The sequence below is a fragment of the Dacryopinax primogenitus genome, assembly GCF_000292625.1.
Source record: "Dacryopinax primogenitus strain DJM-731 SS1 chromosome Unknown DACRYscaffold_23, whole genome shotgun sequence".
Lineage (NCBI taxonomy): Eukaryota > Fungi > Basidiomycota > Dacrymycetes > Dacrymycetales > Dacrymycetaceae > Dacryopinax > Dacryopinax primogenitus.
In genome coordinates this window covers 564,910-589,952 of record NW_024467220.1, presented here as the reverse complement: position 1 = coordinate 589,952, position 25,043 = coordinate 564,910, and the positions used below count along the sequence as shown (strand labels likewise).

Sequence of the window (25,043 nt, the reverse complement as noted above, 5' to 3'; positions counted from 1 at the left end):
ACTTCCTTGTTGCCTGCTTAGACTCTTGGCACTCTTAGGTGAGCAGACTTAGTCAGCCTGTGTTGCCCTAACACCTGGCAACACACAGATGAAGGAATGGATGACAGCATCTCCCACACCAAGACCTCCTTGATTGGCAATGCACTCAGCATACTGATCATGAATGGTTGACTGAACCTGAGGACATGGCAGGGGATATACTTGACCAAGTTTAGGAGTAGCAGCAGGCAGAGGACAATAGTTGCTACTATTCTGTGAGCACTGTTTTATGGCATAAATATGAGAAGCTTATCTCAATGCAGGCCATAGATAATGCATGATTCTAATTCCATTAAATCCAAGTTACAACACATACCCTGCTACATATCACCAACTCCTGGCATTCCCATTACTTCCCTCTTTTTTCTTTGCTTCTAGCACCTCCTCCCTCCTCTGGATAAAGTCCTTCAACTGCTTCACCTCCATCCCATCCTTCTTAATGCTCTGCTCCAGCCTCCTAAACGTTGCTGCCAGACCCTTGTGAATATCCCCACTCCTTCCACTGCCTTCCCCCACCATGAACCTGTCGAAGTGACAAATTGACATTATGACCGAAAACTATTGTGTAATTGGATTTTGACCATGAGCAACTAGTTATATTCTGACTCACTCCAAGTGGAGGGCTCTCTGCCTTATAAATGCTGACTGCTGGCTGATCAGAGTTGGCGAGAACATACTTTCTCCTTGTTGAAGGGGTGCTGCATGGGCAGATAGTTCATGAAAGAAACAGGAGGAAGAGAGGGCAGGCGGAACAATATCAGGGTTGGATGTTGGGAGAAGACCTTGATGGGTTGCGTGGCAGGAGGCACATCTTAGGTGTCTTCCACCACCACCCACTCGTTCGGCATCACAAGGAACTCAAACAGCACAGTCTCCACTCTATAGTACATATTCTGCTTTCATTTGAATAGGTGCTTAGTCCTGCTGGATGTTGATGGATTGCTCAATCGAAGAGGGTCTAGTGCTCATATCCCACCTTGATGGTCGTGTCTGTCAAACACTTGGGAAGCGAGGAGTGGATCTGTGCTCGCTACATACAATTCTCAAGAATCATCTATTCCACGAGAACTGGCGACGGTCTACGCAAGGACAGATCTTTGGCTTTCTCTTCTCAGTCACTGATTACACGAAAATGCAAGTTTAATCAAATCTCGACGGAACCCAAACCCGAGTGTCTGGGAGTGTGTTGCCTATTTTCAAGCACGTCAACAGCCATATTCGCCTGTCCGGATCACCCTCAAAATAGAACCTCATGTCCAGTAGCCTGTGAAACCAATGCCGAGAATTTGTAATGGGACCAACATGGTCCTGACAATGAATTCGAAGGCGTGGGATATCATGGATATCTCGTGCTTTCCGGTTGTGCGTGCTCTCGCAGATCACGAAACAACTACGTTTGCGAAGAGAAAAAGGGCAGTTCGTACCATTCCAATGATGCGATAGGGGATTCGATCTTGCATGAGTTAGGCTTGACTTCATGCTGGAGTCCTTGCGCTGATGCAAAGGACCACACGTGACCAGCAAATGGCCGTTTACCCTTGGGGCCCTGCGTCGCGTCCTGACGGACGCGTGTTCGACTGCTTCACTCCACCGTAGAACAGCACAAGCATGTCCACGCCCAACCGAACACCCTCGAACCGCTACCCAAAACGGCACGCAGGCCAAGTTGTCCGCGTACGCGCACACGAGCTCTCAACGGCTCATGACTCCCTTGAGGCGCCTCTCTCCCGCCGAGTACTGCAGCCGGTAGAGGACTTGCCGGACCTTGCCCAGCGGACAGGGGGGGAGAAGGGGTGGGTGAAGGGGTATGAGAGGTTTGTACGGAACTGGCCGGAGGGGGGGAGGGGGAGGAAGAGGGTTAAGGAGGGTAAGCGCGAACGGGAACGCGAAGGGGGGCGGGAGGCGAAGGAGGAGGTGTTCGCTAGAGGGGACACGGTGTTTGTGGAAGCTGAGGGAAGTCAGAAACATCATGTGGGTGTTATAACAGAGATATGGAGTGTGGAGATCGAGGGCGAGGAAGAAGGAGAGGAAGGAGGAGAGGGCGAGGAAGACAGGGAAGGGGAAGGGAGGAAGTACGCGAGAGTACATTGGTTTTTCCGACAGGACCAATTGCCCAAGGTTAAGGAGAAACGAGCGATCGAATGGGTGCGTTTCTTGCCTTGGTGTAGCTTAAGACGCTCATGGTCATGTGCGAGCAGAACGAGATCTTTTACTCTTGCACATCGCAGTGTCCTGCCCTCCCGCTCTCTGCGATTCTGGGACACTGTCAAGTTGCCTCCTCCCCGCATGCTTCTACCGACCACTGGGACGACGAGTTCGTATGCTACTACGCGCTGGACAAGCGTGCGAGGAACTATGCGCGTATCGACTGGAATGTTGTGCGTAAGAAGGGGCTGGAAGAGGGAGAGTGGGAAATGCATATCCCTCCCCCTAGCGAGCGGAAGGCGGAGAGGGGAGGGAAGAGGAAGCAGAGAGAGGTGGAAGAGGAGAGTGAGGGGGTTAGCGGGGACGTGTATGCGCCTGCTAGTGGGGACTCTGAGTCTGAAGATGCGGCCTCAGGGGATGAAGAAGAGGAAGAAGCCTCGCCCTCTGAAGCAGACACCGACGCGTCGTCCCGACCACGCAAGGCTCGCAAGTCACGCACCAACTCCTCTCCTACAAAGACACCGCGCAAGCCCCGCGGGCAACCTTCAACCAAGACACCGACTTCTGCTCGTCGTCGAGGTCGTCAACCACGCATGTCCCTCCTCACGCCTAGCAAAACCCGCCGGCGGGCAGTCCCTATCCCCTCGAATACCAAGTGGGCTTCGTCCCTGCCTGAAGACCCCTGGATGCGCGCACTTGCGACTCTGCATGTGAGCGCTACCCCGGATGACTTGCCCTGCCGAGAACAGGAATTCGAGAGCGTGCTAGGCAAAGTGGAGGGTCTGTTGGAGGAAGGAGAGGGTGGATGTATCTGTATGTCAAACTTCTATACTTGCCCATGCTGTAAGAGACTAACGAGATGCAGATATCTCAGGTGTCCCAGGAACGGGGAAGACAGCGACCGTGCACGCCGTCGTTCGAACTCTGCACGCAAGAGCCCAAGCCTCAGTACGCCCTTCCCTTCCCTCTAGATCAGCACTAACACCCAGCAGGAAATCCCCCCTTTCACCTTTCTCGAAGTGAACGGACTCAAGCTGACAGGTGCGAGGGAGGCGTATGCCGAGCTCTGGCGGGTCGTCTCCGGCGAGGAGAAGCGCGTGTCCCCTGGGGAAGCGCTTCGCCGGCTGGTGGGGTATTTTGAGCGAAGCGGGAAGAGAGGCCCAGAAGCGGGATGCTTGTTTGTCTTTCCACGCAAGGACCAAGGCTGAAGCTGATAGCATGATAGTGTGGTGCTCATGGACGAGCTTGACCAGCTTATCACCACCAAGCAAGACGTGGTGTACAACTTCTTCAACTGGCCTACCCTCCCTTCCAGCAGGCTCGTCGTCCTCGCTGTGGCTAACACGATGGATCTCCCCGAGCGGGTCATGGCTGGGAAAGTGCGGTCCCGGCTAGGCATGGAACGGATCAACTTTGCGCCTTATACGAGAGACCAGTTGAAGGAGATCGTCCTCTCCCGCTTGAGGGGCGGGATTTTGCAAGCAGAAGAACTCATGCACCCAGACGCGGTGCAGATCGCGGCAATGCGCGTTGCGGGCGTATCTGGTGACGCACGCCGGATCCTTGATATCTCCCGTCGGTCGTTGGAGCTTGCCCGCGGTTCAGAGGGAGAGTTCAAGACGGTCACCATAGGAGACGTGAATGCTGTCATGCGCCAGATGCAGGCTTCCCCCGTTGCTACGTTCCTCAGGGAATGCACATACGCAGAGAAAGTCATGCTCGTCGCTGTCGTCAAGGTTTCCCGAAGAGAGGGAGTTCCAGAGGTCAAATGGTCCGACGTGGCATACCAGCACTTGGGGCTCTATGCGACTCTCGCAGACCCTGCGTTCCAGCCTGCCAAGCCAACCGTCCCGGAGCTCAGGATGGTCCTAGGAGCACTGGTGGCGGCCAAAGTGCTCCTGTTGGAAGAAGGGGTGCAGGCGATGAGGAGAGGAGAGGCGGAGCGGAAAGTCCAACTGGGCGTGGAGTCGGGAGAGGTTGAGAGGGTGCTTGGCGAATGGGGAGGGGGGATGTGGAAGAACCTGTTGGGTGTGAATTGACCGGACCATCATTGTAGACAATGACAAACTTACTGTATTGTTGAATATTAATGAACCATTGATAATATCATTACCGTAACACTGCCACTAGCTGATTGAATTAAAGTCGGCTTCGCAATTACGACAAGTCTTTGCGTCTGTGCACAAGATGCAGTGGTTCCCATAGTAGTCTTCATCATCGCCCTCAATTTCGGCCCATATGTTCATCCGTGTTTTGTCCGTGATGGTCGGCTCATTCCTTCTGTGATTCACATAACGCCGACATGGGTCATCGCCTGAGCCTTATCTTCAAGATGACTATACATTCGTCCACCAGGCTTTCTCTCCGCTCACCATGCCTGCCCACTATACCACCTCGAAGCTGAACGTCGCCGGCCTGGAAGTCAACGTGTACAAGACCGCTGAGCATGGGGAGAACATCGCCAACCTGCCTGTGGCAGTCCTGTTCCTCACCCATGGCCGCACTGGCAAACACGACAACCCCAACATGCTGGAGCTCGTTGCGCGGGCTTTCGAGTACTTCGATGAGCAACGTAAGAAGGAGAAGCCCTCGCATGAATTGGTGATCATATCCTTCGTGAGTATGATCTTGGACCGAGCATGTCAGCCTGCTGAAGATCAGTAGGATCAACGCAATCACGGCCATCGTATGCTCGACGTTGCGAAGAACTGGTCTTGGGGTCCCAAAGGCAGTTACGACGGTGGCAACGATACACATGCGTCCGTCTACTACTTGTTCATCTCGTCCCTCGCCTGACTAGCGTCCTCCAGAATGGACATGTACGGTCATTTCACCGGTACAGCGAAGGACATCAGCTTCCTGATCGACTTTCTCCCACCCTACCTCTACCCCATGGATGAGCGTACCATTGATCTCTGGACAGCAGCTGGCGTCTCCCTGGGTGGTCATGCCACCTGGGTCGCGCTCGCGAACGAGCCCCGTCTCACCGTGGGCATCCCTATTATCGGAGCCCCCAATTTCATCCCTCTCTTCCAGCGACGTGCCGAGGAACGCGGAACGCCCTTCGGACCGCCTTTTATGCCTAACTCCATGCTCCGCCTGATGGAGCGACTTGACCCAGCTAAGCAGCCTAACAAGCTTAACGAACCCGGCAACCCGTATGTAGGAAAGAAGATCCTCGTCCTCTCTGGAGCGGAAGACAAGTCTGTCCCACACTCTGTCAGTGCTGCTTGGATTGATGAGCTGGAGGTCGGGCCATCTGGAGTGAAGGAGGTGTGGGTGCAGGAGAGCAAGGGGCACGAGACTACGCCGGAGATGGGTGACAGAATGGCCCAATTCTTGTGGAAGCACGCTTTGGGCCCAGCTTGATTGTACCAATTGTTCCAGTGGCTGCAGGGAAGAAAGATAAAGAAATCTAACACATCCGATCATTGGCTATTGTACAACATGTGTGATACAATCCATGGCATCTGATCATGAGATATACCGTACACCTCTCCCATATACACCCCCCATGGCGTTAAGGGGAACTACCAGCCAACAGCGGTTTGCAGACTCGAGGCTGGTCAACCACAGCCTATCAAGGGATATTCGACCCTCCAGCGGCCGCACGCAACGGCTTGATCGACTCTGACTCTTCCTGTCCCTGCTCAGATGCACTTGAAGCAGCGGTATCCTCCTCGATGAACTCCTTCCCTCTCCCTTCGGCCCATTTCATCTCCTCTTCGGCGAGAGCGCTCCAGAAAAGATTGCCTTCCCCACGTGACCAGTAGAAGGCTTGCCGCTCAGAACGGACCACGGCCGGGGTGATGAGCACGTAGCGAACACTCTAGTCACGGGCGATCAGTCATAAACTCAGGAAGGATACCGAGGAAAGGAAAGAAAACAGCCAGGAATCGAACCGGGGAAAAAATCAGGAAACAGAATACATAGACGTACCGAGCCTGGAACATCATACATAGCCTCCAACAGCACATTCTCCATGATTCCTCGCAGAGCCCTGGCGCCCGTGCCCTTCTTCTCAGCCGCCAGGGCCACCTCCCACAGCGCCTCACTTGTGAACCGCATCTCCGCTCCGGAGTAGGAGAAGAGTGCAGCGTATTGGGAGACAAGGGAGTTGCGAACTTCGGTAAGGACGCGGAGCAATAGGCGCGGTGGAAGATGTTGGAGTGTTGCAAGGACAGGTAGGCGGGAAATGAATTCGGGTATGAAGCCATATTTAACAAGATCTACCCCTTTTGATCAGACAGGAAGCCTACATGAAGGATTAGAGAATGCACCACTCGGCTCAACGAGGTCCATCAGATCGAATTCATTCGCTTCGTCGTTGGGCGTGAAGAAAGGAATGAACTGCTTTCCGACCTCTTCTTTGCTGACCTTAGTCTCCTTCCCATCGTGGGAGCCGCGAGTGAGCGGTGCGTCGAATCCGATCGACTGAAGTGCCATCAGGCTTATGCAGCGGGGAAAAAAAAAGGTGATACGCACCCCTTTGGCCACCCTCTGGCGTACTACCTTATCCAAGCCCACAAATGCCCCTGACAGGATGAACAGGATGTTGCTCGTATCGATCTGGTAGTTTTCCGCCTTGTTGGCTACATGCATCCCAAGTCAGCTGCGGTTCGTACAAAATGAAGAGGGCCGAAGCAAGGGAGACAAATACGTCACGAGGAGAAAGAATGGAATGCCGGAGATGAAGGAAGAAAAAGAATAGAAAAATGCACCATGTCCAGGTAGCCCTTCCCTTGTCCTCCTTCCCACCCGGCCAACTGCTGGGTTGCCTGGTGAGAGATCAGAAGCCGCTCCTGGTGGAGGCGGGGAATGGGAGGTGGCACTACCACCGCTGGAGACGGTTACGAGAGAGCCTTCGAGCATGCGGAGGAGGGCTGGATGAGGAGGTCAACGGGTGCCTAAGTGCTATATTGAAACATGTTGCTTACCTTGCTGTACTCCCTCACCACTGACATCCTTGCTGTTCCCGTCTGATAGCCTTCGCGCAATCTTGTCACACTCGTCGATGCAAACAATGCCCACTCTGCGCTCCTGTCAAGAGATGGAGTGAAGACGAAGGAGAAGGCATACCGGGCGCGGTTCACATCCCAGTTCGCGGCTTGCAGCTATATGCAGGGTCAGAGTAATCCTCGCCCCATTTACAAGGTAACGCATACCAGTCGTTGTATGCATGATTCCACATCCTCCCCGACATCTACAGTCCAAGATAATCAATCCATCAGCTTTCCCCACCTGATAAAAGCCCACTAACAGCCAGCCTGCATGCATTGTCACTCCTCTCTCAGTCTAGCGGAGAAGGAAACGCACCTGAGTGAAAGTAGTCGCGTCGCTCATCGCGAATGGCACGTCTAGCACCCTCGCAAGGGTTCGGGCAAGCAGTGTCTTGCCCGTCCCTGTCGGCCCTCTACAAAAGCCCAGTCAGGGGTTGTCACTCATGCGCCCCTCAACAAAGAAGAGACGGGATAATACACTGAATGGTGGACAGAATAAAGAGAGGGAAAGAGTTACGCACATAACAAGCACATTGCTCTTGTCAAACGTGGGCTGTGGCACCCTCTGCTGGATATATGGCCTCCTCGGTTGCAGATGTGGGTACAGCAACGGGCTGGCAAACGGTGTACCAGTCCCTGGCACACCGGGCATGCCAGAGGTATTGAGTTCGGAGGGAGAAAAGAAGGCGTCGTCTGCTTCCCCGTCGAAACTAGACGAGAGGTTGGCCCGCACGCGGTTGTAGTGATTGAACACCCTGCATATACTCTATTAAGATGCTGTATGCGGGACGACGGGATAAATGGAGGACGTACGCAACCGCAAGGATCTTCTTTGCTCGCTCTTGACCGATCACATACTGATCTAGATATTGCACCAACTATTCTGCCATCAGCGTCCTCCTGGCGCAGAGGACAACACTACTGACTTGCTTCGGACTCCTGAGTGTGAATCCCGGCCACGTCTCTGCTTCTACACCCTGCCTCACATCAAACTCGAATCCAGCTCCACCGCCTGAAGGCCCAGAAGGCCCACCTCCACCAGTAGGAGGATCTGAAGAGGTGGCGTACTCAAATGCACGGGTTTTGAGCTGGCGTGCTGGATGGCGGAGAGATGGACGCTGGTGGGCGGTGATCGGAAGAGAACGAAGGGTAGGTAGAGAGGTGCGTAGGACGAGTCGAGGCCTGAGGAGCATCGTTGTATGCGCTGTCGCTGTTGAGGACGAAGCGTGGACGCCGTCAGGGACGTCGAGGTGGTGGATGGCAGCACGCAGTGGAGAAGCGGACAAACGTCGGGGGCAACAACTCCGAAGACCGTGATCATGAGAACGGAGACATTTCAGTCTTCATCAATGAAACACGATTGTTGATATCAACTGGAACATATACAAAGGCGGAATTCACTACTCTTAGTCAAACTGTTCAACGTGCTAAAGAATGACGAGAAAAGAACGATGCAAGGCTCGACTGCCCCTCTGGTACAAAGTACTCCCTGCGTGGAAGCCGATCTACTCGCTGACGTAGTAGGTACAGTTCGTGGCAAGTTCAAGACCCTTCGTGTATACATTAGAGCATAACAGAGGTTTGGAGCTCAAAACAATCAGCCAAATTCAATGTGATGCTTGACGAGGCTTATTCAAGCTTACCATTCACTGGCAGTACACGTAGACCAGCACTCTGCGCCGAATAGACCGTGCAGATTTTCAGGTTGAATGCCGTTTTCCTCGAGAAGGATTAGAACCAGTCCGGAGCGAGAGCAATGTTATCCAGGTCTCCCACGAAATCGCAGCACTCCACTAGCACAAGCAGCTCATTATCCAGATGCAATACATGGCTCATGACAAGGGACATACGCTGTGCATTGTTACCACATTGAATCGAATCAGCTGCAAGGCTGGCAGCAAAAGCAGCACCAAAAAGAGATGCCACGGAGAAGGCAGACAAGGGTTGCATATTGATGTGAGGGGCCGATGAGGGTGAGCAGATCGTTGTGGTGAGTTGCTAGACAAGTAGGCAGACGGAGGCGTGTCTTTTATGTGTGCGGCGAGCCAAGGGTCAGTGGACGAGAATCAACCCATCACCACATTGTCCAACGATCACCTGCTATGACTGAAGAAGGAGATGTGCCCCACTGACTGTTCCTTTACCTCATAATCACCAATGAATGGTCATGCAACTCGCATAAAATGGAAATACTGAGAAGCATTCAATGCCTGACACCGGATCAGGCGAGGTCAGTTGTTCAGGCATGCTCCGATTGTTGGTAAGGGATGAACGAGTTTCGAGTATCCAGGATGATAACGCCAGAGTTGCAGATGACATTCTCATTGCTGCTAGAGACCTTTCTTCGGAGGCGAGTGCCGCACACGGCCAGTGCTTCACAGGTTACCAGACTAAGTGACATATGATTGCAGTTAGTAAACATGTAGCAGCGAGAGGGAGAAAACAGTGTGATACATCACTTAAAGATGACGGGTGTGCGTGGTTTATACAAGGGGGAGATGAAAACTTCAAGAAGCTTTGACGTATGGCGCGGTGGACAACACTCATGCTGAACGTTCTTTGGCAGGGGTTTGCTTGTCAACCACAACGCCGTCGATGTGAAATTGAGGAATATGCAGTAGTGTGCCTCTACCTTCCTCGGCTGACGCTGCTGCATCCAATCTATCAGTGTATGTCTTCTCTTGTAAGTAAGGTCTACACACAAGACTTCGCGTGTTGTGCCATCGGTTCTTGGTGGAGTGACCTCCATTTGGCGAGGCGAAGAAGCCACTGTGTCTCCAGTTGGATGCCAAATCAAACACTTCATACAGGGGGGAACTCACATATTCGAGAATTATCAGGGAGCCATACACAATGGAGACGATTGGCACTACAACGTCATCAGCCACCATGAATCCAAATGAATAATCATGACGTACTAAGCCAACTCACATCCAGCAGCTTGTATACCAACAACGCGGCCTCGTTGGCAGGATTCTGGAATTGGTTTCCCTGGCCAAGGAATCCGAGCAGACACAGGACGATTCCAGCGCTGAGCTGGAGAAACCACAAGACCCACATCCATACTCCTTGGGGCTGCGTGCGAAGCAAAACCTGGAGTGCAGTGAGAGTCAGAAGGCCACCCTACGAATGCGATACCCGACACGATGCCCGTCAGTAGGTCTATATGTCGTACTCATGACGAAAACAATGCTCACCGCAGCTGGGAAGAAGAACAGCACTCCTTGGGCAATCTCGACGCTGAAGTCATTAGCGAAGGATAGGTACATGCTATCGTCTGCCTGCTCCAGTGCCACACGAGTTACCGGGTTGGAAATCCATGTGTCGTTTAGGTTTGCAATCACTTCAGTTTGGTTGATGAGGGTGTCGGAAAGTTCGACTTCGAAGGACTTGAATGGCACAATGTATCATCAGCGATCAATATTGTGGCAGGAGAGGGCTATCACAAACATCGGCAATTGCGAGCCATATTTCGGCAATATATCCATAGCTGCTGATGGTGAGGTCGACGGCTGGTTCACTGCGGTTTCCAATTGCTTTCTGCCAGATTCCGACTTGGTCTTCCCAGCGCGTGGGCATGTCTAGTTTTCCGAGCTGCATTGTCATCCACACATTCTGGCTCTGGACGGTATGGAGTTCCAGATCTCCACCTTGCATCGCCGACACTATAGGGCTAAGTGTGTTTTGGACCTCCTGTATCGCGCCCACCATGTTGCCATACACTGTGGCCGTACGAATACCAGCGAAGAGGAGGAGGAGGGAGAAGTGCAATGGCAGGTGAAGGATAAGCCAAAGAGCGCCAGAGCTGCGTTGTGCGCCAAATGTGTGTGCAGAGAAACCATGGAACATGAAATGCCAAGCTGCGAAGACAATCACGAGGGCACAAAAGCATTGCAGGTCTGATGCGCAAGGTTAGCACCTGACGTTTCATGGCTGGGACAGGATGGATAACATACATGCCGTGGTGGTAAACCCGAACCCGCTTATGACAAAGCTGAAATTCCGGATCAAGCCGATAATGCCTTCACCTAGGATAATTAGGGTGAGTGCACCGAATCGTTCGCTGATGATTTCGGCTGGTGGATCGATGTAGCCGTGTTCGAAAAGGGGTTGAAAGACCACGAAAACAAACTCTAGGAAGATTCCTGAGTATGCGAGTGCCAGTTTGGCTGCTTGTGACTGTGACAGGAATGCAGCAGTGATCCATAGTCTGTGTCAACCATTTAGCTGTTGCTCACGGAGCAAGACGAAGTAGCATTCTCTACGTACCCTCCAGAGACTCCGTGCACGAGCCCCGGGACCAGAGCAAGCGACAAATGGCCCTTGGACTCCGGAACAGCACTGTCAATACTTTGAACGAGAACACGAATACAGACTGTCCACGTTGATTGATCAGGATTGGGTTATGCTGAATTCAAGATAAATATCCTTACCGAACCCGTATTGTAGGGCCAGCAATGCTCTCCCAACGGCGTAGGAGATGGCGACTCCTCTGAAACTGCTTGCCTTGGCATTGAGAATTGCAGCTTCCTGACTGACTTCGGCGCTCCAAGTGACGTTCCATGGGTCGAATTGGGCAGCACATGCTCCAATAAAAGCGAATGTGGCTAATTCAGCGCCCTTGAACAGTCGATGGAGCCAGTCGTTGGCAAGGAAATGCACATCGTATAAGGTCTGCGGCGCCCACACCAACCACATAATGATGAAGTAGGAAAAATAAACGGCGACAGACTGGCCGGTGCTGACCTCATGTGTCTCACTGAAGACGGAAAGAACGGCGACTATGACGAGATCATAGAAGAGCTCGAGCCATTCAGGGGCGCGACTGTCTTCATTTAGCCAAACAAGCTCTCTGTGCAAGGCGCGAAAATCGACGAATTCAAACATTAACTTCACCGTTACATGGTTCAGAATAGTGAGCACGTACTTTTTATCATCTGGAATGGGCCGATGTAGGTGGACGATCCAATCTAACCATCTGGTCTCCCAGCCCCTCAAGGTTGTACGATGATATTGATTCTGCTCGTCGCTCCCATGATGCTTCTGTGGGCGGGAAAAATCAGACTCGGAATGAGAATGCTGGAGCACTGGGGGGTGTAGAAGGTGAGCGTCTGTCGGAGCGGACGACGTCCACGTGAGATGGTTCTTTGCAGCTGATGCGTGGCCAACATGCTTAAGGCGTGGATAATGATGCAGGGGAGGCATTAAGAAAGGGATGGCGATGGATCCTAGATCGGTGAGGCAGATGAGTGGTACAAGAGGGACAGAGATAAGTCTGAGCGCGGGGGGTCAACGCTGGCTAAACGGGAGGAGATATATGCACCTTGCTTCTGGCCAGATTCGGCAAAACGTATGCACTGGTCACCGGACTTTGCTTTTCACCGTCGAGCCTCATCAGTAGTTGGTAGAATAACGGCCAAGACAAGAATGCGTCGTCATCGGATAGGCGCTCTACGCTCCGACAGTGTGAGCGGATGGACAGCATCCCACTGCCAAAATCACCAATTGGTCTGTTGCTTGAAGTCATTCAGTCCGCGCGTCCATGAGACATTGTCGGTCCTGACCAGTGAGAAAACGATAATTCTCCATCACGGCGATCATTGACAGAACGCGGCGTTTTCCAGTGGGCTGGCAAATCTGGCGGTGTGCAGGGTGCCGAATAACAAGCGACAGAAAAGGTATGCACCCATATAAAGTCAGACAGAGATGTGAAGTCCATCCTAGATTGGAACCGTTATCTGGCGATTGGTTGCTTGAAAAGGACCGGTAATAACTTCTTAGAAGGCGTAGAAGTCCCTCACCGGGTGCAATTGTGGGCGCTTATTGTGTGATATGCACGCAAAACACAGCCAGCGACCGTACTCGGTCTGAAATTGTTTGTACTGTCGGAAACGTTCTGTACCTCGCGACGAGTTGCCTCACTGTTGACGTCTCTTCAGCTTCATATATGGAGATGAAACCTCAATATATCCGGTGTCCTTGCTCTTAACGACAAAATCATCTCCTATTTCTTCCAACCAAGATCCTCTGCGGCCAAGGGGCGATCAAGCGATCTTTCGCTCCGATACAGGCATGTTCTTGAATGTCAATGTATCCCAGCCAATGCCATTGCGGAGTACCTGAAATAGTGCCTCGTCAAAGCGCTCGTTGTTTCACCTCCCTTTTTGGCCGGCAAGCAGATATCGGGTGGGATACCATGAGTATTTCAGATACTGTCATCTTGGTCTCGTTGTTGGGTCTGATTGCAGTGCATACTCGTCAGGGTGCACCTACGTCGCTGCCCAAATGACACTTTCCCTGCCCCTGTTCAACCCCAAGGTTGTATCTCGCTTCTTTCAACCACCCAAACCCGGCGCTAGCCACAACCTCTCTCTTTGTCCTTTGCCTTCCTCGCTCTGGTCCAGGAAGAAGTCTCAAAGACCACATGCTAAAATCATCGCCTCGGTATTCTGGGCCTCGGCATGATCGTCATGTCACCGGCTGCATTACAGCTGTCGTTCGATCAGCACTCTAACACCGGTACCGGTGCCAGCGAACCGGTATGCCCAATTCTCCACTTCATGTCTCCCCTGTTTGGGACATCGCTTACGTACGTCCGCATGTCACACTTCACATGTTTTGACACGCTTTAGCGCTGTAGTCAGCACAGTCCCGCGTACATAGAAATCTTTTACGATTCCTGGTGCCTAAGCTGTGGGCATTGCCTAAAATAGCACATACTAGCTCGAGTCGTGCAATTATACACAGCACAATCCAGTCCCAAGCCGCCTTCCAGGAGAAGCTGAGCACAACATACAGGCTCCATTGCACTGCGATGTTTCAATCAGCTTAGACACATAAGAGAGCGTTTTGCGCTCACCATGTCCCGCCGTCATTATACAATTGTACTCTACACCTCCCAATGAGGCGTCCGGAGTAGGTCCGCTGGAGGGGGAGTTGACAGTGGTAGCTCGAGCCTAGGCAGTAGTAGCTCGGTCGTTTAGTAGTGGCCTAATCGATAATAGACTCTAGAGGAAGGGAAGTCTGACGGTCAATTCGAGGGTTTGGTATGCGTTCCTAACCCCAGGCCGGAGCGTGGCCAAGGCCAACCCAAGCGCAAGCAATCCGAAGACGGGAGTCCGAAATGGCTGCGTTGCAGGAAGGATTCGAAGGGGCTAACGAGCGTAGCTGGGTGGGTTCGAGGTTTCGAACCAACAGTCGGATTAAGGAAATCAGAGAGCAAAAGTAAAGATTGACTGTAGAGTATGGGAGTAGTTTTAGTGTAAGGTAAGTGATGGCCAAAGAGCCCAACGAGAGAGAGAGAGCAAGTAACAGTCCCTATCCGAAGTACCCGAATCCCTATACGTTCGGAGCGGTTCGGACGTTCGGACTAACTACCTAATCTATTCCTAATCTATATTACCTAAGGCTATGTCTAGGGTCCACTCTTAATAGTCCGGTCCGGCCGAGTTCGGCATGTCGTTCGAAGACCCGTTCGAAGGTCGGATCCGAACTCGAAATTCGAATGTGCAGCACACAATGCCACGCAGTAGATCGCCACCACTCCTTGTATATCTGAGAGCAGCATGCCGACCGTATTGAGAAGAGGAACCACGATCGATTACCAGGAGAGGTCGGTCACCGGATTCTCAAATTGATTGCAACAGAGGTCTGCAGAGTACCCCCGTGTCAGTACATTATGCATGCTCAGTGGCCTCAACGTGGTACCGTTATCCGCACGTCTCTTGCATCAAGAATTCAAACCTTGGTTGTATATGAAGCCCGCCAAAGAGGTAACCAAGAGGGCGGCTGATACGAGTCTGAAGACACGCTGCATGTTGTGCTGGTTATGAAATAGCTAAGCCGAGGGGTAGTCGATACGGGCCAGATTCAGGATGGAGTAGGCTCCTTTATAGTGTGCTGCACATTCGAATTTCGAGTTCGGATCTGATGTTCGAACGACGCTCCGAACGACATTCTGAACGAGGTCCGAAAGGACGATGAGAAGACGAAGGGGCCCTATACATAGATTAGGAATAGAGTAGGATAGTTACTCGAAAAGTCCGAACTGCTCCGAAAGTATATGGAAGGATTCGAGTACTTCGGATAGCGATGCTGCTTCGACTCTGGTTATCTCCCTTCACTTACATTATACTTGATACTACACCTTATCCTACAGTCAATCGTTAACTTCACCCTTTGATTCTCTCATCCTTGCTACCTGTTCGGATTCTCGAACGACGCCCCGAATCGCCCATTATCAAGCCCTTCGAGCTGTTTAGGCCACTCCTTCGGTTTGGACGGTCATTCCAGCTGCGCGGGCCTTTGGTAGTCATCGGCGGTGTCCTGCCTGGGCTTTCGGAAAGGACATCCAACCCTTGAATCGGTCTTCGGACCACTCACTCCCTTCGAAACTATCTTCAATCCGGCAGGTACTACATCTAGGAACTACGATCTACTACTGTCAACTCCCCCTCCAGCGCACTTACATCTGACGCCTCATTGGGAGGTGTAGAGTACAATAGAGGCGCGAGGGAAACGAAGGGACTTGTCAGATCTTCTGATACCCATACTGCCCCGGCACCGGAAGTCAAGTATAATTTCCGGGACACACAGTTGTACTTTTGGTCCGGAGAAGGTGCCTCCCGCATGCTCAGCTCGCTGAATGATTCGATGCATATTGCTGAGGTGTTCGAAAACGAATCGTCGAATGCCGGGGTTGCCTGGGATCGTTTCGAATTCCCCATTCGCTTTCTCATATCGAGTCTTAGGACCTTTCCCTCCTATATCGTCGATGAATGGGGTGGTCAAATGCAGAATGTCGTCCTGGAATATGAAGTTGACGTTGTCCTGCATGATACCCAGCATGTTGTGGGCGCCAATGGGTGCGACGGTATACCATAGTGGGCCTATGGGAGACTGGAACGATGTGTAGTCTCCCGAATTCAAAGTGACTGGGTGCTGTTCGAAGCCTCGAAAGAAGTCTAGGAGTCCATAACAACCTCTCGAACTGAAGTCTACGAGAATGTGTTTGGTCAACGGGGGTATGTCCACGACTGGAGGAAAAGCTGCGACGTGTGTTAGACAACCAGATTTCCACTTCTCAGAAGGCTTCCGAAATGCCTTCGATCTGATAAAACGGAGCCTCGCCGTCTTGTACCTTGGTCACCTGTACCATGTCCGGAATAATTGATAGCCTGTCGGTGCGGAAGGGGACCCCGTGGGAACTCAGTACATTCAAAGATCGAGCCAGTCATGCAGTAATTCATTGTGCCTTTCCAGATTCTTGTGGAAGTCGAGATTGATAGAGGAAGTCAAGCCTTATCGAGACACCCAGGGCAAAGCGTTGTCCCAAGTACTGATGCTTTCAACAGAAGTGCATTGAGATCACAGTTGATGGAGAGAAATACAGCACCGATAGCAACGGCCTCGTCTCCTCATCTCGCTTAGCTCCTCTGCCGCTCATTTCCCGCCCTTCCGTTTTCCCTTCCCACCCCCTGTGCCATCCCCGTTCACTGTGGCTACTTCTCCCCCACTTGTAGGACTTGGTACAAGCGCCATATTGGCCAGCTGCTGGGTTGCCTCGTCCACCCCTATCGCCTGTGTGCGTGCATGTCGAGCTAAAACCTTCAGAGCGTGCTCTCGCGCTACCGCTTTGGCCTACACACAACATTAGGCGCGCAAATCACTGTTGAGAGTAGGACACACCTGCGCTAACTGTTTTTCTGTCAACTCCCCAGACCGCATCATAGACACATATATCGGCATTTTGCGGATCATGCGCAGGGCAACGTAGTCACTTGTGTAGGCATAGGGTCGATAATGATTGCTCTCGACGTGTGCTTCCTCTCGGTCTTTCCACCCTGGCGGAGGTCGTATAGCATATTGGATCAGATCGGAGAGATCTTCCACCTCATGAGGTGTATACCGGGATAAACTGGGCGATGCCAGCTGCTCCGGTGTAGGGGACCAATAGGGTTGAGGGTGTCCATAAGGCGGAAAAGGCAGCGCCAATGCTGCCGACTTGCCCTTGCCCTTCGAATCTCCTCTCATCGCTCCAGGTGCAGCTGCAATGGCAGCGTCAGTAGCTTGCATCTTCGCTCGATATGCCTTCTCCATCTCCTTGAACTGAGCGATCGTCAGCCCTTGCAGGTCGTGTGGCGTAACACGACACACCTTCTGATACTGGTCTTCCTGTAACTGTCCTTTCTTCCTGCTCTCTTCAAAGTCCGGCATCTTTTCCACAATATGTTTCCCCAATATATCCAGCTTTGCTAAGGCGATATCGCGCTGTGTGAGGTACACAAGCTCCTTGCTGTCTCCGATGCATGATGGAATGTACGCCGCAGTCTTGATGTACTCGTCCAGGAACGTCCATTGCAGCGGCGGCTGTCGAGGATGGTCCATCGCAGTCGCATGCTTCGGGACAAGAGTGTTCGACGATGGCGCTGCAACCGCGTTCGATGGTACAGCGTTCGAGGACATGGTGGCCGGTGGTGCCTGTGGTGGAGACATCATTGGCTTGACAGGTGAGCCATTCGTTGCCACAACAGATTTACGTTTGTTAGCCTTGCTCTTCGCCATCTTGTGTCGATGAAAGTAGTCGGGATGGTGGTAATGAAGATAGTTGAAGTAGATGGGTAGTGCGTTGTGGGACGAGTAAATATATGCACAATGGACTCTCCTTTTGCCCTGCCATAACGCCCGGCGAAAGGCGGAAGAATTGGCCGGCAGGCATAGCCACTATCGGCGTTTCCCTTTTTACGGTATCCCCGACAGGCGCTTGGCTTGATGAACGGCCAACACCTGGCACATCTGGACCTGAGCGATCGACTGCGAGGCCTTTGCTGACGTTCGGTCGGCCTGAGCGTTACTGGGACTCTCACTCCTGCACACTCGCTAAACTCGGATCTACCTATGACTCGTGCCCTACGCTCAAACTGTCGCTACCTGTAACACTATCTTCGTCCGCATCCAGAGACATCTAACATCTACACATGCTTGAAAAAACCGAAGTGCTCACAAATCGAACACGTCCAGACGCCAACTTTCAATCCTGCGTACAAGTCCCCATGAGATTGAGATGCATCATCATCGTCATCTGCAAAGCCCTCCTCCTCGTCGCCATGGTATTCCTCCTTGGTGCTCGGATATTCACTTGAGCTGTCCACAGGATACTGGGCATTCGTATCATTTTCTGGCTGGGGATCCTTGCTCTGCTGTTGGTGTGGAACCAGTTGTTGAAGTATGGTTGGAGGGAGGTTGTTCGGAGCAGTGAGTATCACTACTGTGTGCGGTTGATGAACATCTCCTGAATGTACATCAGCCTCCATCACTTCAACGAGTGATTCAACAGACTAACCTGGATGATACGTAGGCATAATAGGCAATGCATGGGCCATATGCATGACAGCCATGTTCTGAGCTCCTTCATTTGCCGTCTCAATGTTGGACCAACAGTGCTCCTTGGTATCTGTCGATAGAAGCATATCGGTAGCGATCTGCTCCAGAGCCTTTGCTTGCTCTGAAGAGAGTGTTCTGCTGCGTTTTGCTGACAGGTCTGAGTCATCAAGAGGTTCATGGCGTCTCTTGTTGTTGACTGGGGGAGAAGTGTTGGTATTGGATTGGTTGGACATCTGAGTTAGATACGAGCGGGGGAGGGAAAGGGAAGAGAATGACACAGAGCTGACAAAAAAAGCAAGGCTATATATGTAATGAATGTGCTGAGTGGTGAGAAAATGGGAGGCAGGCGACAGACTGCAGGTTTCCAACACCCTCTTTTGCACCCCAATAAAATTATCAATAGCTATCTAGCTCCGCATTTCCGCATTCGAGACTAGAAGATTCTTTAGAAGTTACCTCGATCCAGTTGCTATTGAGAAGTATTGGGCACGAGGCATCTCCCTTTCATAAACTGTCAGGCTGGCCTTGTGACCAAAGCGCGAAATGCCGGACCTGAGCAGAGCTTCGCCAGCCAGAGTATTATATTCAATTCGCGGATTTCCCGCTTCTCCAATCCCGGCGCAGCCTGCAGGTATAAGGTTTTGGGGCGCCGACGCGATGATGAAGACGTCAGAAGAAAAAGGGAAAAGTCCGAGTGGAATTAGACGCGTCTTTGACGACCCGGGGCTCGCTTAGAATATGCGGTGAGTGGTGGGAGTAGTGACTGGTATATCAAGAAATGGAGCTCGGAGGGGGTTCACATCGTGTTTATTCCCCTTTCCACCATAACATTAGATGTGAGTCACGTCCCCCAACATGCACGGTATACCGACTGACTGACCAACTTTCGTACCTACAAGCCTTTACCGACTTTCCCCCCCCCTTTTCAGCAGCGAGTTATCGCACAACTCCCATCGGACTGATATATTCAGACCTCCGATATTTTGGACACCTCTTGGGTTGGATCAACGGATCCCGACACACTTACTAGAACCTCAGCTTTGGAATGGAGCACTCACGGATGATGTCGAAAGAAGACTGGGCAGCATGTGTCGAAGTCATCACCAGCCGTATCTGTATGAACAACAGTGCATACAGCATGACCACCATCCCTGCCCGGCACGGTGACGTCGAGTCCCAAGCTTTGCTAGCTAAGATGCATGAGCTGTACGACGTGACCAAAGGAGCGATACTTTACTGGCGCCCGCTGGTGGAGGAAGGCATCATCACTGATAAACAATTCAAGGCGGTGAGCTATCCACAGGTTTGATGTACCGCCCGATGCTGACGCGTTCGCAGCTCGAACTGCAGCTCATGATATACAGAGCTAATCAGAGGGTGGACGATTTGTTTCGGCTCGGAGATGGACTGCGAGAACCGGCAAAAGAGGAGCAGCCCCAGCCAACGAGAGCAAGCCATTTAGAAGCGCATGATTCGTCGATGTCCGAGTACAAGAAGAAATGGATGAGAAGGATGGTATGAGAAGGGAAAGCTTCATTCTCGCGGACGGAATCGATGCATGAATGGAAGAGGAATATTAATGGTGGTTGCGTGACAAGTATGTGGGTGGCAGTGTATATGCTTCATCGGGTGGACGTGAGCGCTTATACTTGTTGTACTCTCTCCACCATCTGTATTTCAATACACCATCCACTGCAAATGGACTCATTGCTTTGATCACTACTAAGGATCGTCTGGTCGCCTCAGGAGCACTTGATATCTCTCTGTAACTTGACTCTACGCCGTCTCCGGGGCCGCGCGCTTGCCGCGAGCTCGCCATCCAACTCTGCGCACAACCGGCATGTCCCTGTCCACGGGCGGCGGTCAGCCCGTCGCACCTGCCAACCAGGATCCCCTAGCAGTACGCAAGCAGACCGATACGTTCATTAACATCCTCGAAGGTGCTGCCAACCGGGAAGCACTCATCGCGGCGGGCGGCGCGGCTGCCGCCGCTGCTGTCAACCGCCCACCACCATCAGGGCAGGATATCGACAAGCTCGCGAGCTTGCTGGTGAGGAAGATGCCTGAGTTTATCCATTGGGGACAAACGGGGATGATCGATCCTGCTCAAGTGGAGAAGGTACGTCAACGCATCTTGTCCTGTCTTACGTGTATGCTAATCCCGTTCTGCTGTTCGACAGTTGCAAGCACTCGCACGAACGTTCGCCCCACGACTAGTGAGGATCGCGCAAGAAAAGCGCGCACACGCGGAGCAACAGTCACCAGCGACCCCGATCGCCCCAGCTCAGCACGCACAGACCGGACAACGGATTGACGGCCCGCGCGTACGTTCCTCTCACCTTCCCTTAGCAGTATGGCTGACCCGTCCTAGCCACAGTGGACCGCCCTGGCCCCATCTGTCATCTTCGCCCCTCCTACCAACCCGCCTCCCGGTAAACCGACCATCATACCTCCCCCGTACGACAGTGCACCTCCACCCGGCTCCTTCACACTGCAGCTCCCTCAGCCGCGCTCTCCCATCTCCCCCCACGCGACTGCCGCTGCCGCTGCCGGTTCCCCGATGACGATCGGGTACGACAAGCTCTTCCCCGTTCCTGAAAAACTGCCAGAGGAGACGAAAATCGGTTGGGAGCGGGAGGATGGGAGAGGGTGGAGTTGGCCCGCTTGGGTTGGGGGAGGGAGTGAGCGCCCGACGCTTACGCTCGGGCTGAGCGATGGTTTTGGGGGGAGTACAATGTGTGCGTTTCCGTGCTTCCTTGTCCTATTCGAGTGTCTCATTGGAAATTGGGATAGCCGCACCTCCTTTCGTTCTCCCTACAAGCACGTTCGGCGTGCCCGAGCTTAGGATATTCGACCCTTCCCAGCCCCTCCCTCCAGCAGAAGAAACTGACACGCTTGGAGTCGTGCTCTCCGGCGATTCACGTACGATGACCCAAGTCCTGCGATCTCTCCAGCCCGAGCTGGAGCTAGAACCGAACGCGGAAAACGTGCGTCTTCCTTGTGCTTTCGTTGTTTCCAGTGGGCTGAATGGAGGGCGAATAGTTCTTGTTGGCAGCGGCGGATGAGTTTATAGAGAGTGTTACGCAGTTTGCGGCGGATATGGCGCTCCATCGGGGTTCGGATACGTTAGAGCCGAAGGATCTGGCATTGCATCTTGGTTCGTCTTTCCCCCTTGTCCTACGCGTTTGACTCTTTTCCTGCGCATTTGCATTGCATTTTTTCCCCTTCAACCCTTCTAACTTACCATCTCCTGCTTCCTACATGAAACGCTAATACCCCCTACAGAGCGGAACTACAACATCCGTCTGCCAAATTACGCCTCAGACGAGACCCGCCTAGCGCTGACACACGCAACACTCGGGCTAGTCTCGCTGGGCGGTGCGAAAGGCAAAGACGGTGCGACGGGTGCCAGTGGAAGGGGGGTGAGAGCGGCTAGGTTGGCTGCGGTCGGTCGGTAGCGCACGCCCAACGTACAGCTGCAACACAAATCGACAATCATCACCTCATGCCCATTACTTTTCTTATTGGCGGATATGCAATGTACTATTTATTCGTGTAAAGTAACCGGAATGCAACCTAATATCCAGTGGCTATGTCCACGTCATATGCCGCGTGTCGGCGCCGAGGGCGTTGCGTTTTACGGTGCCGGATAGAGTAAGCGGTTGAGCACAGACCCATCGAGGGCGTGTGTGGCCTCAACTCCTCTCACATCAACCACCATGCCCGTTAACCCCACCGACGTTCCCCACCCCCATCACCCACATGGGCATCACCATCGTCGGTCATCCGCATCTCGACATGCGACACATGACAACCCGTTCGTCTTCACCCTGAGTGAGAAGCAGCAAGCGGCGCTGCAGGCGTTCAAGAGCGTGTTGGAAGGTAAAGGGGCTTATGTGCCACCTAATGAGGAGGGGTCGAAGGCGAGTGTTGACGATCTCATGCTTGTGTACGTATCTGTTCATCTGGGCACAAATCGTTGACTCATAGCGGACAGCCGGTTCCTCAAAGCCCGTAGGTGGGAGCCTCAAGCCGCTGCGACCCAGTTCTTTGCCACACTCGAATGGCGCAAGAAGCATCAGGTTGACACCTTATACCGCGATGAGGTCGTCCCGGAGGAATACGAGTCATGGAAACAGACATATCCCAAGTTCGTGGGCAGGCGGGACCGGGTGAGCTTTCTGATAGCTGATTCTGGAAATATGCTGATGGAGAATAGCACGGCAATCCGCTGTATGTGTACAAGCTGAGTGTACTCACCAGTGGGGTGCTTAAGGAGCTGGGAAAGGTGCCAGAAGAGGTCCGCTATCGGCGCATGTACGTCCTTCCCAACCACACCTGGCTTGCTTGTGTCCGCCTGCTAACATGCCCCTCAGTGTGGCCCTGTACGAGCTCCTACACAACCTCGCTTTCCCTCTCTGCCTCTCTGTCCCCATCCATCCCCCGCTTCTCCCTCCCGGTAGCCTGCCCCACTCCTCCCCCGAACCCCCTGCGCCATTGGCCCCGCACACGATCCGCCTAATCCAGAACACCACCATCATAGATTTCTCCGGCACCTCCCTAGGATCCATGTTCTCCTTCCGGCATCACCTGGCGCAAGCGAGCACTCTAGCTCAAGCCAACCACCCCGAGACGTTAGGAAGCATATTCGTCTTCGGTGCTCCCGGGTGGTGGGGCACCGTCTGGGGCTGGATCAAGAACTGGTTCGACGAGCAGACCAGGGCGAAAGTGCATATTCTCCCTGCGGGGCAGAGGGGTGTGGAAGAGCTGTTGAGGTTCGTCCCGAGGGAGAACTTGCCGAAGACGTATGGGGGAGAGTTGGCGTGGGAATACGAGGATGACCCGGTGTGGGACGCGGATATCGAGTGGCTGTTGAGGCGCGTTGGTGCACCCAGAGATGGGGGAGTTGATGAAGAGAAAGGGAAGGACCTACGCGCAGAGGTGTCCAAGCTCAGAGGACCGGTAATCGTCACCCCTCGCACAGAACAACGGCCTATTAAAGTCGAGCTCGTCGGTAAAGGCCGGAAAGAGGTCTTGCTCCCCGCCGAGGCCGCCATGTCACCCACGAGCACGACGATCACCGATCTGGAGGAGATACCCGTCCCTCCCGAAGCGGAGGGCGCGGGACTCTTGACTGCTGGAGGACCGGCGACTGCAGCGGCGAACGTGGCTCCCCAGGCTACCTCATCGCCTTCGAGGGGAGTTGACCCGGCTGATATCGCCCTCCCTCTTTCGGTCGAGAGTACAACAACGAGCCTTCCGAACGGAACCCCTGTTCCCCTGATTCAGCAGATCCAAGAAACAAGACAAAGTAACCCACAGGAGGATGGGCATGTCCCTGGCCCGGAGGAAACCTGCACACCCGGGTTCGTGCCGAATCTTGCTGGGGGAGTGCTCGGTACCCACGAGCAAGAGGAGGGGGAGAATGCGCGCAGTGTGAGTGACGAGAAGACGGTGTTGGAGGAAGAAGTAAGTTTGGACCAGGAGATGGAAGGAAATTTGGAGGACGTGGAAGGAACGGCTACGGGCAAGGACGGAGAGGATATTCACATTTCAAGCGGCAAGGTGCAGGAGGTGCAGGTTTGAGACGAGGGTGTACGACTGTTTAGCTACAGTGGAAAGAGGAACTGGGAAGGATATGCGGAAGAGCAGGTGAAGCAAGTGTATCACTGCGCTAGAGTTTGTTGTATAATTTATACCTACTGGATTGTCGGTTCTTCCAAGCTTTCCCCCGCCGTCGGCGATAGAAGTGTAATGCTATCGCCGACATCGGGAAGGGTCCATCGGCTTTCGGACCGTCATCTTACCGGGCCGACGAAGCTACACGGCCACCCCGGCTTCGGTCAATTTTTGGCTGACTTACCAAGTCCAAAACCCTCCCTTTGGTATTATGTTAGAGTACTGCAGGAATAGTACATGTAGGCCCTCGGGGACTCGTTCTGCTCAAGATGGCACTGGTTATTCATCTTCAGCACAGTTTTTTTCTGCACATCTTGCGCCCAACCTGCTTTGCGCTCGCTACGACCACTGAAGAGAACTGCTGGCTCGAGGATGAAGTGCTTCCCACCGTTAGAAGATGTGCACTTTGCCGGAAGTGATACCCGAAGACCCTGTAACCCTTTCACTGGGCGTACCAGAGCGCTCGCCGACCCAGTCGCTGACCATCAGACGTTTACTGTACACCAAAGCATCACCGGGAATCTACGGTTATCTGCCTCTACTTCACCACCACCATCTCCTCTCTCCTCATCACCACCTCCCTAAGGACACAAGCAGCCAACATGGCCGACTTCCAACCGCTCATGTCCCACCCCCACCCCTACCCACACGATCTCACCATCCCGCAATTCCTACTCGACTCCCCTTCGCACCCGCTGCGTCCTACCCGGCTCGCAGGGAGTAGATGGCTGGTGGATGACGACACTTCTCGCGCTTATGGCTTGGAGGAGATCAGGGAGAGGGTCGAGAGGGTCGCCA

General features: G+C 53.1%; 9 protein-coding genes across 9 annotated transcripts; 5 read left to right on the top strand and 4 right to left on the bottom strand.

Annotated features, from left to right (window-relative positions):
* Positions 1-2,864: 2,864 nt before the first annotated feature.
* On the top strand, positions 2,865-3,761 carry DACRYDRAFT_33231 (P-loop containing nucleoside triphosphate hydrolase protein; the record flags this gene model as incomplete). Its single annotated transcript, XM_040774371.1, has 4 exons — positions 2,865-2,997; positions 3,050-3,132; positions 3,177-3,361; positions 3,410-3,761. Coding segments are annotated over 4 exons (753 nt in total), but the record flags the coding sequence as incomplete, so codon positions are not given.
* An 818-nt stretch (positions 3,762-4,579) lies between these two features.
* DACRYDRAFT_72347 (uncharacterized protein) lies at positions 4,580-5,611 on the top strand. Its single transcript, XM_040775966.1, has 3 exons — positions 4,580-4,800; positions 4,849-4,943; positions 4,995-5,611. The coding sequence occupies exons 1-3, from the start codon at positions 4,711-4,713 to the stop codon at positions 5,551-5,553; spliced, it is 744 nt and encodes a 247-aa protein (XP_040624343.1). The 5' UTR covers positions 4,580-4,710; the 3' UTR covers positions 5,554-5,611.
* A 153-nt stretch (positions 5,612-5,764) lies between these two features.
* Positions 5,765-8,377, bottom strand: DACRYDRAFT_119529 (ClpX ATPase regulatory subunit; the record flags this gene model as incomplete). Its single annotated transcript, XM_040770812.1, has 13 exons — positions 5,765-6,013; positions 6,124-6,413; positions 6,465-6,618; positions 6,670-6,776; positions 6,906-7,067; positions 7,122-7,216; positions 7,264-7,298; positions 7,350-7,387; positions 7,445-7,451; positions 7,501-7,597; positions 7,706-7,939; positions 7,998-8,062; positions 8,111-8,377. 13 exons carry the CDS (start codon positions 8,375-8,377, stop codon positions 5,765-5,767), a joined length of 1,800 nt encoding a protein of 599 aa, XP_040624342.1.
* Positions 8,378-9,727: 1,350 nt separating this feature from the next.
* On the bottom strand, positions 9,728-11,882 carry DACRYDRAFT_18804 (uncharacterized protein; the record flags this gene model as incomplete). Its single annotated transcript, XM_040771393.1, has 9 exons — positions 9,728-9,845; positions 9,887-9,984; positions 10,007-10,053; positions 10,103-10,277; positions 10,382-10,573; positions 10,635-11,044; positions 11,141-11,394; positions 11,454-11,559; positions 11,618-11,882. 9 exons carry the CDS (start codon positions 11,880-11,882, stop codon positions 9,728-9,730), a joined length of 1,665 nt encoding a protein of 554 aa, XP_040624341.1.
* A 4,743-nt stretch (positions 11,883-16,625) lies between these two features.
* On the bottom strand, positions 16,626-17,785 carry DACRYDRAFT_119528 (uncharacterized protein; the record flags this gene model as incomplete). Its single annotated transcript, XM_040770811.1, has 3 exons — positions 17,340-17,785; positions 16,872-17,291; positions 16,626-16,823 (listed from the first exon to the last, which is right to left on the bottom strand). The coding sequence occupies exons 1-3, from the start codon at positions 17,745-17,747 to the stop codon at positions 16,626-16,628; spliced, it is 1,026 nt and encodes a 341-aa protein (XP_040624340.1). The 5' UTR covers positions 17,748-17,785.
* A 369-nt stretch (positions 17,786-18,154) lies between these two features.
* On the bottom strand, positions 18,155-18,799 carry DACRYDRAFT_111977 (uncharacterized protein; the record flags this gene model as incomplete). The annotated part of the gene is made up of 2 exons (XM_040769321.1): positions 18,155-18,474; positions 18,526-18,799. 2 exons carry the CDS (start codon positions 18,797-18,799, stop codon positions 18,155-18,157), a joined length of 594 nt encoding a protein of 197 aa, XP_040624339.1.
* A 2,481-nt stretch (positions 18,800-21,280) lies between these two features.
* DACRYDRAFT_59401 (uncharacterized protein) lies at positions 21,281-21,755 on the top strand (the record flags this gene model as incomplete). Its single annotated transcript, XM_040775559.1, has 2 exons — positions 21,281-21,553; positions 21,609-21,755. The coding sequence occupies 2 exons, from the start codon at positions 21,281-21,283 to the stop codon at positions 21,753-21,755; spliced, it is 420 nt and encodes a 139-aa protein (XP_040624338.1).
* Positions 21,756-22,270: 515 nt separating this feature from the next.
* On the top strand, positions 22,271-24,152 carry DACRYDRAFT_119526 (CRAL/TRIO domain-containing protein; the record flags this gene model as incomplete). The annotated part of the gene is made up of 4 exons (XM_040770810.1): positions 22,271-22,515; positions 22,564-22,738; positions 22,786-22,883; positions 22,943-24,152. The coding sequence occupies exons 1-4, from the start codon at positions 22,286-22,288 to the stop codon at positions 24,150-24,152; spliced, it is 1,713 nt and encodes a 570-aa protein (XP_040624337.1). The 5' UTR covers positions 22,271-22,285.
* Positions 24,153-24,847: 695 nt separating this feature from the next.
* DACRYDRAFT_111974 (uncharacterized protein) lies at positions 24,848-25,036 on the top strand (the record flags this gene model as incomplete). The annotated part of the gene is made up of 1 exon (XM_040769320.1): positions 24,848-25,036. A coding segment is annotated over one exon (189 nt), but the record flags the coding sequence as incomplete, so codon positions are not given.
* Positions 25,037-25,043: the final 7 nt, after the last annotated feature.

Coding starts and splice junctions, on each gene's coding strand:
- DACRYDRAFT_72347 (XM_040775966.1), top strand. CDS start 4,711: ATGCTGGAGCTCGTTGCGCGGGCTTTCGAGTACTTCGATGAGCAACGT. Junction 4,801..4,848: donor AATTGGTGATCATATCCTTC/GTGAGTATGATC, acceptor GAAGATCAGTAG/GATCAACGCAATCACGGCCA. Junction 4,944..4,994: donor GGTGGCAACGATACACATGC/GTCCGTCTACTA, acceptor AGCGTCCTCCAG/AATGGACATGTACGGTCATT.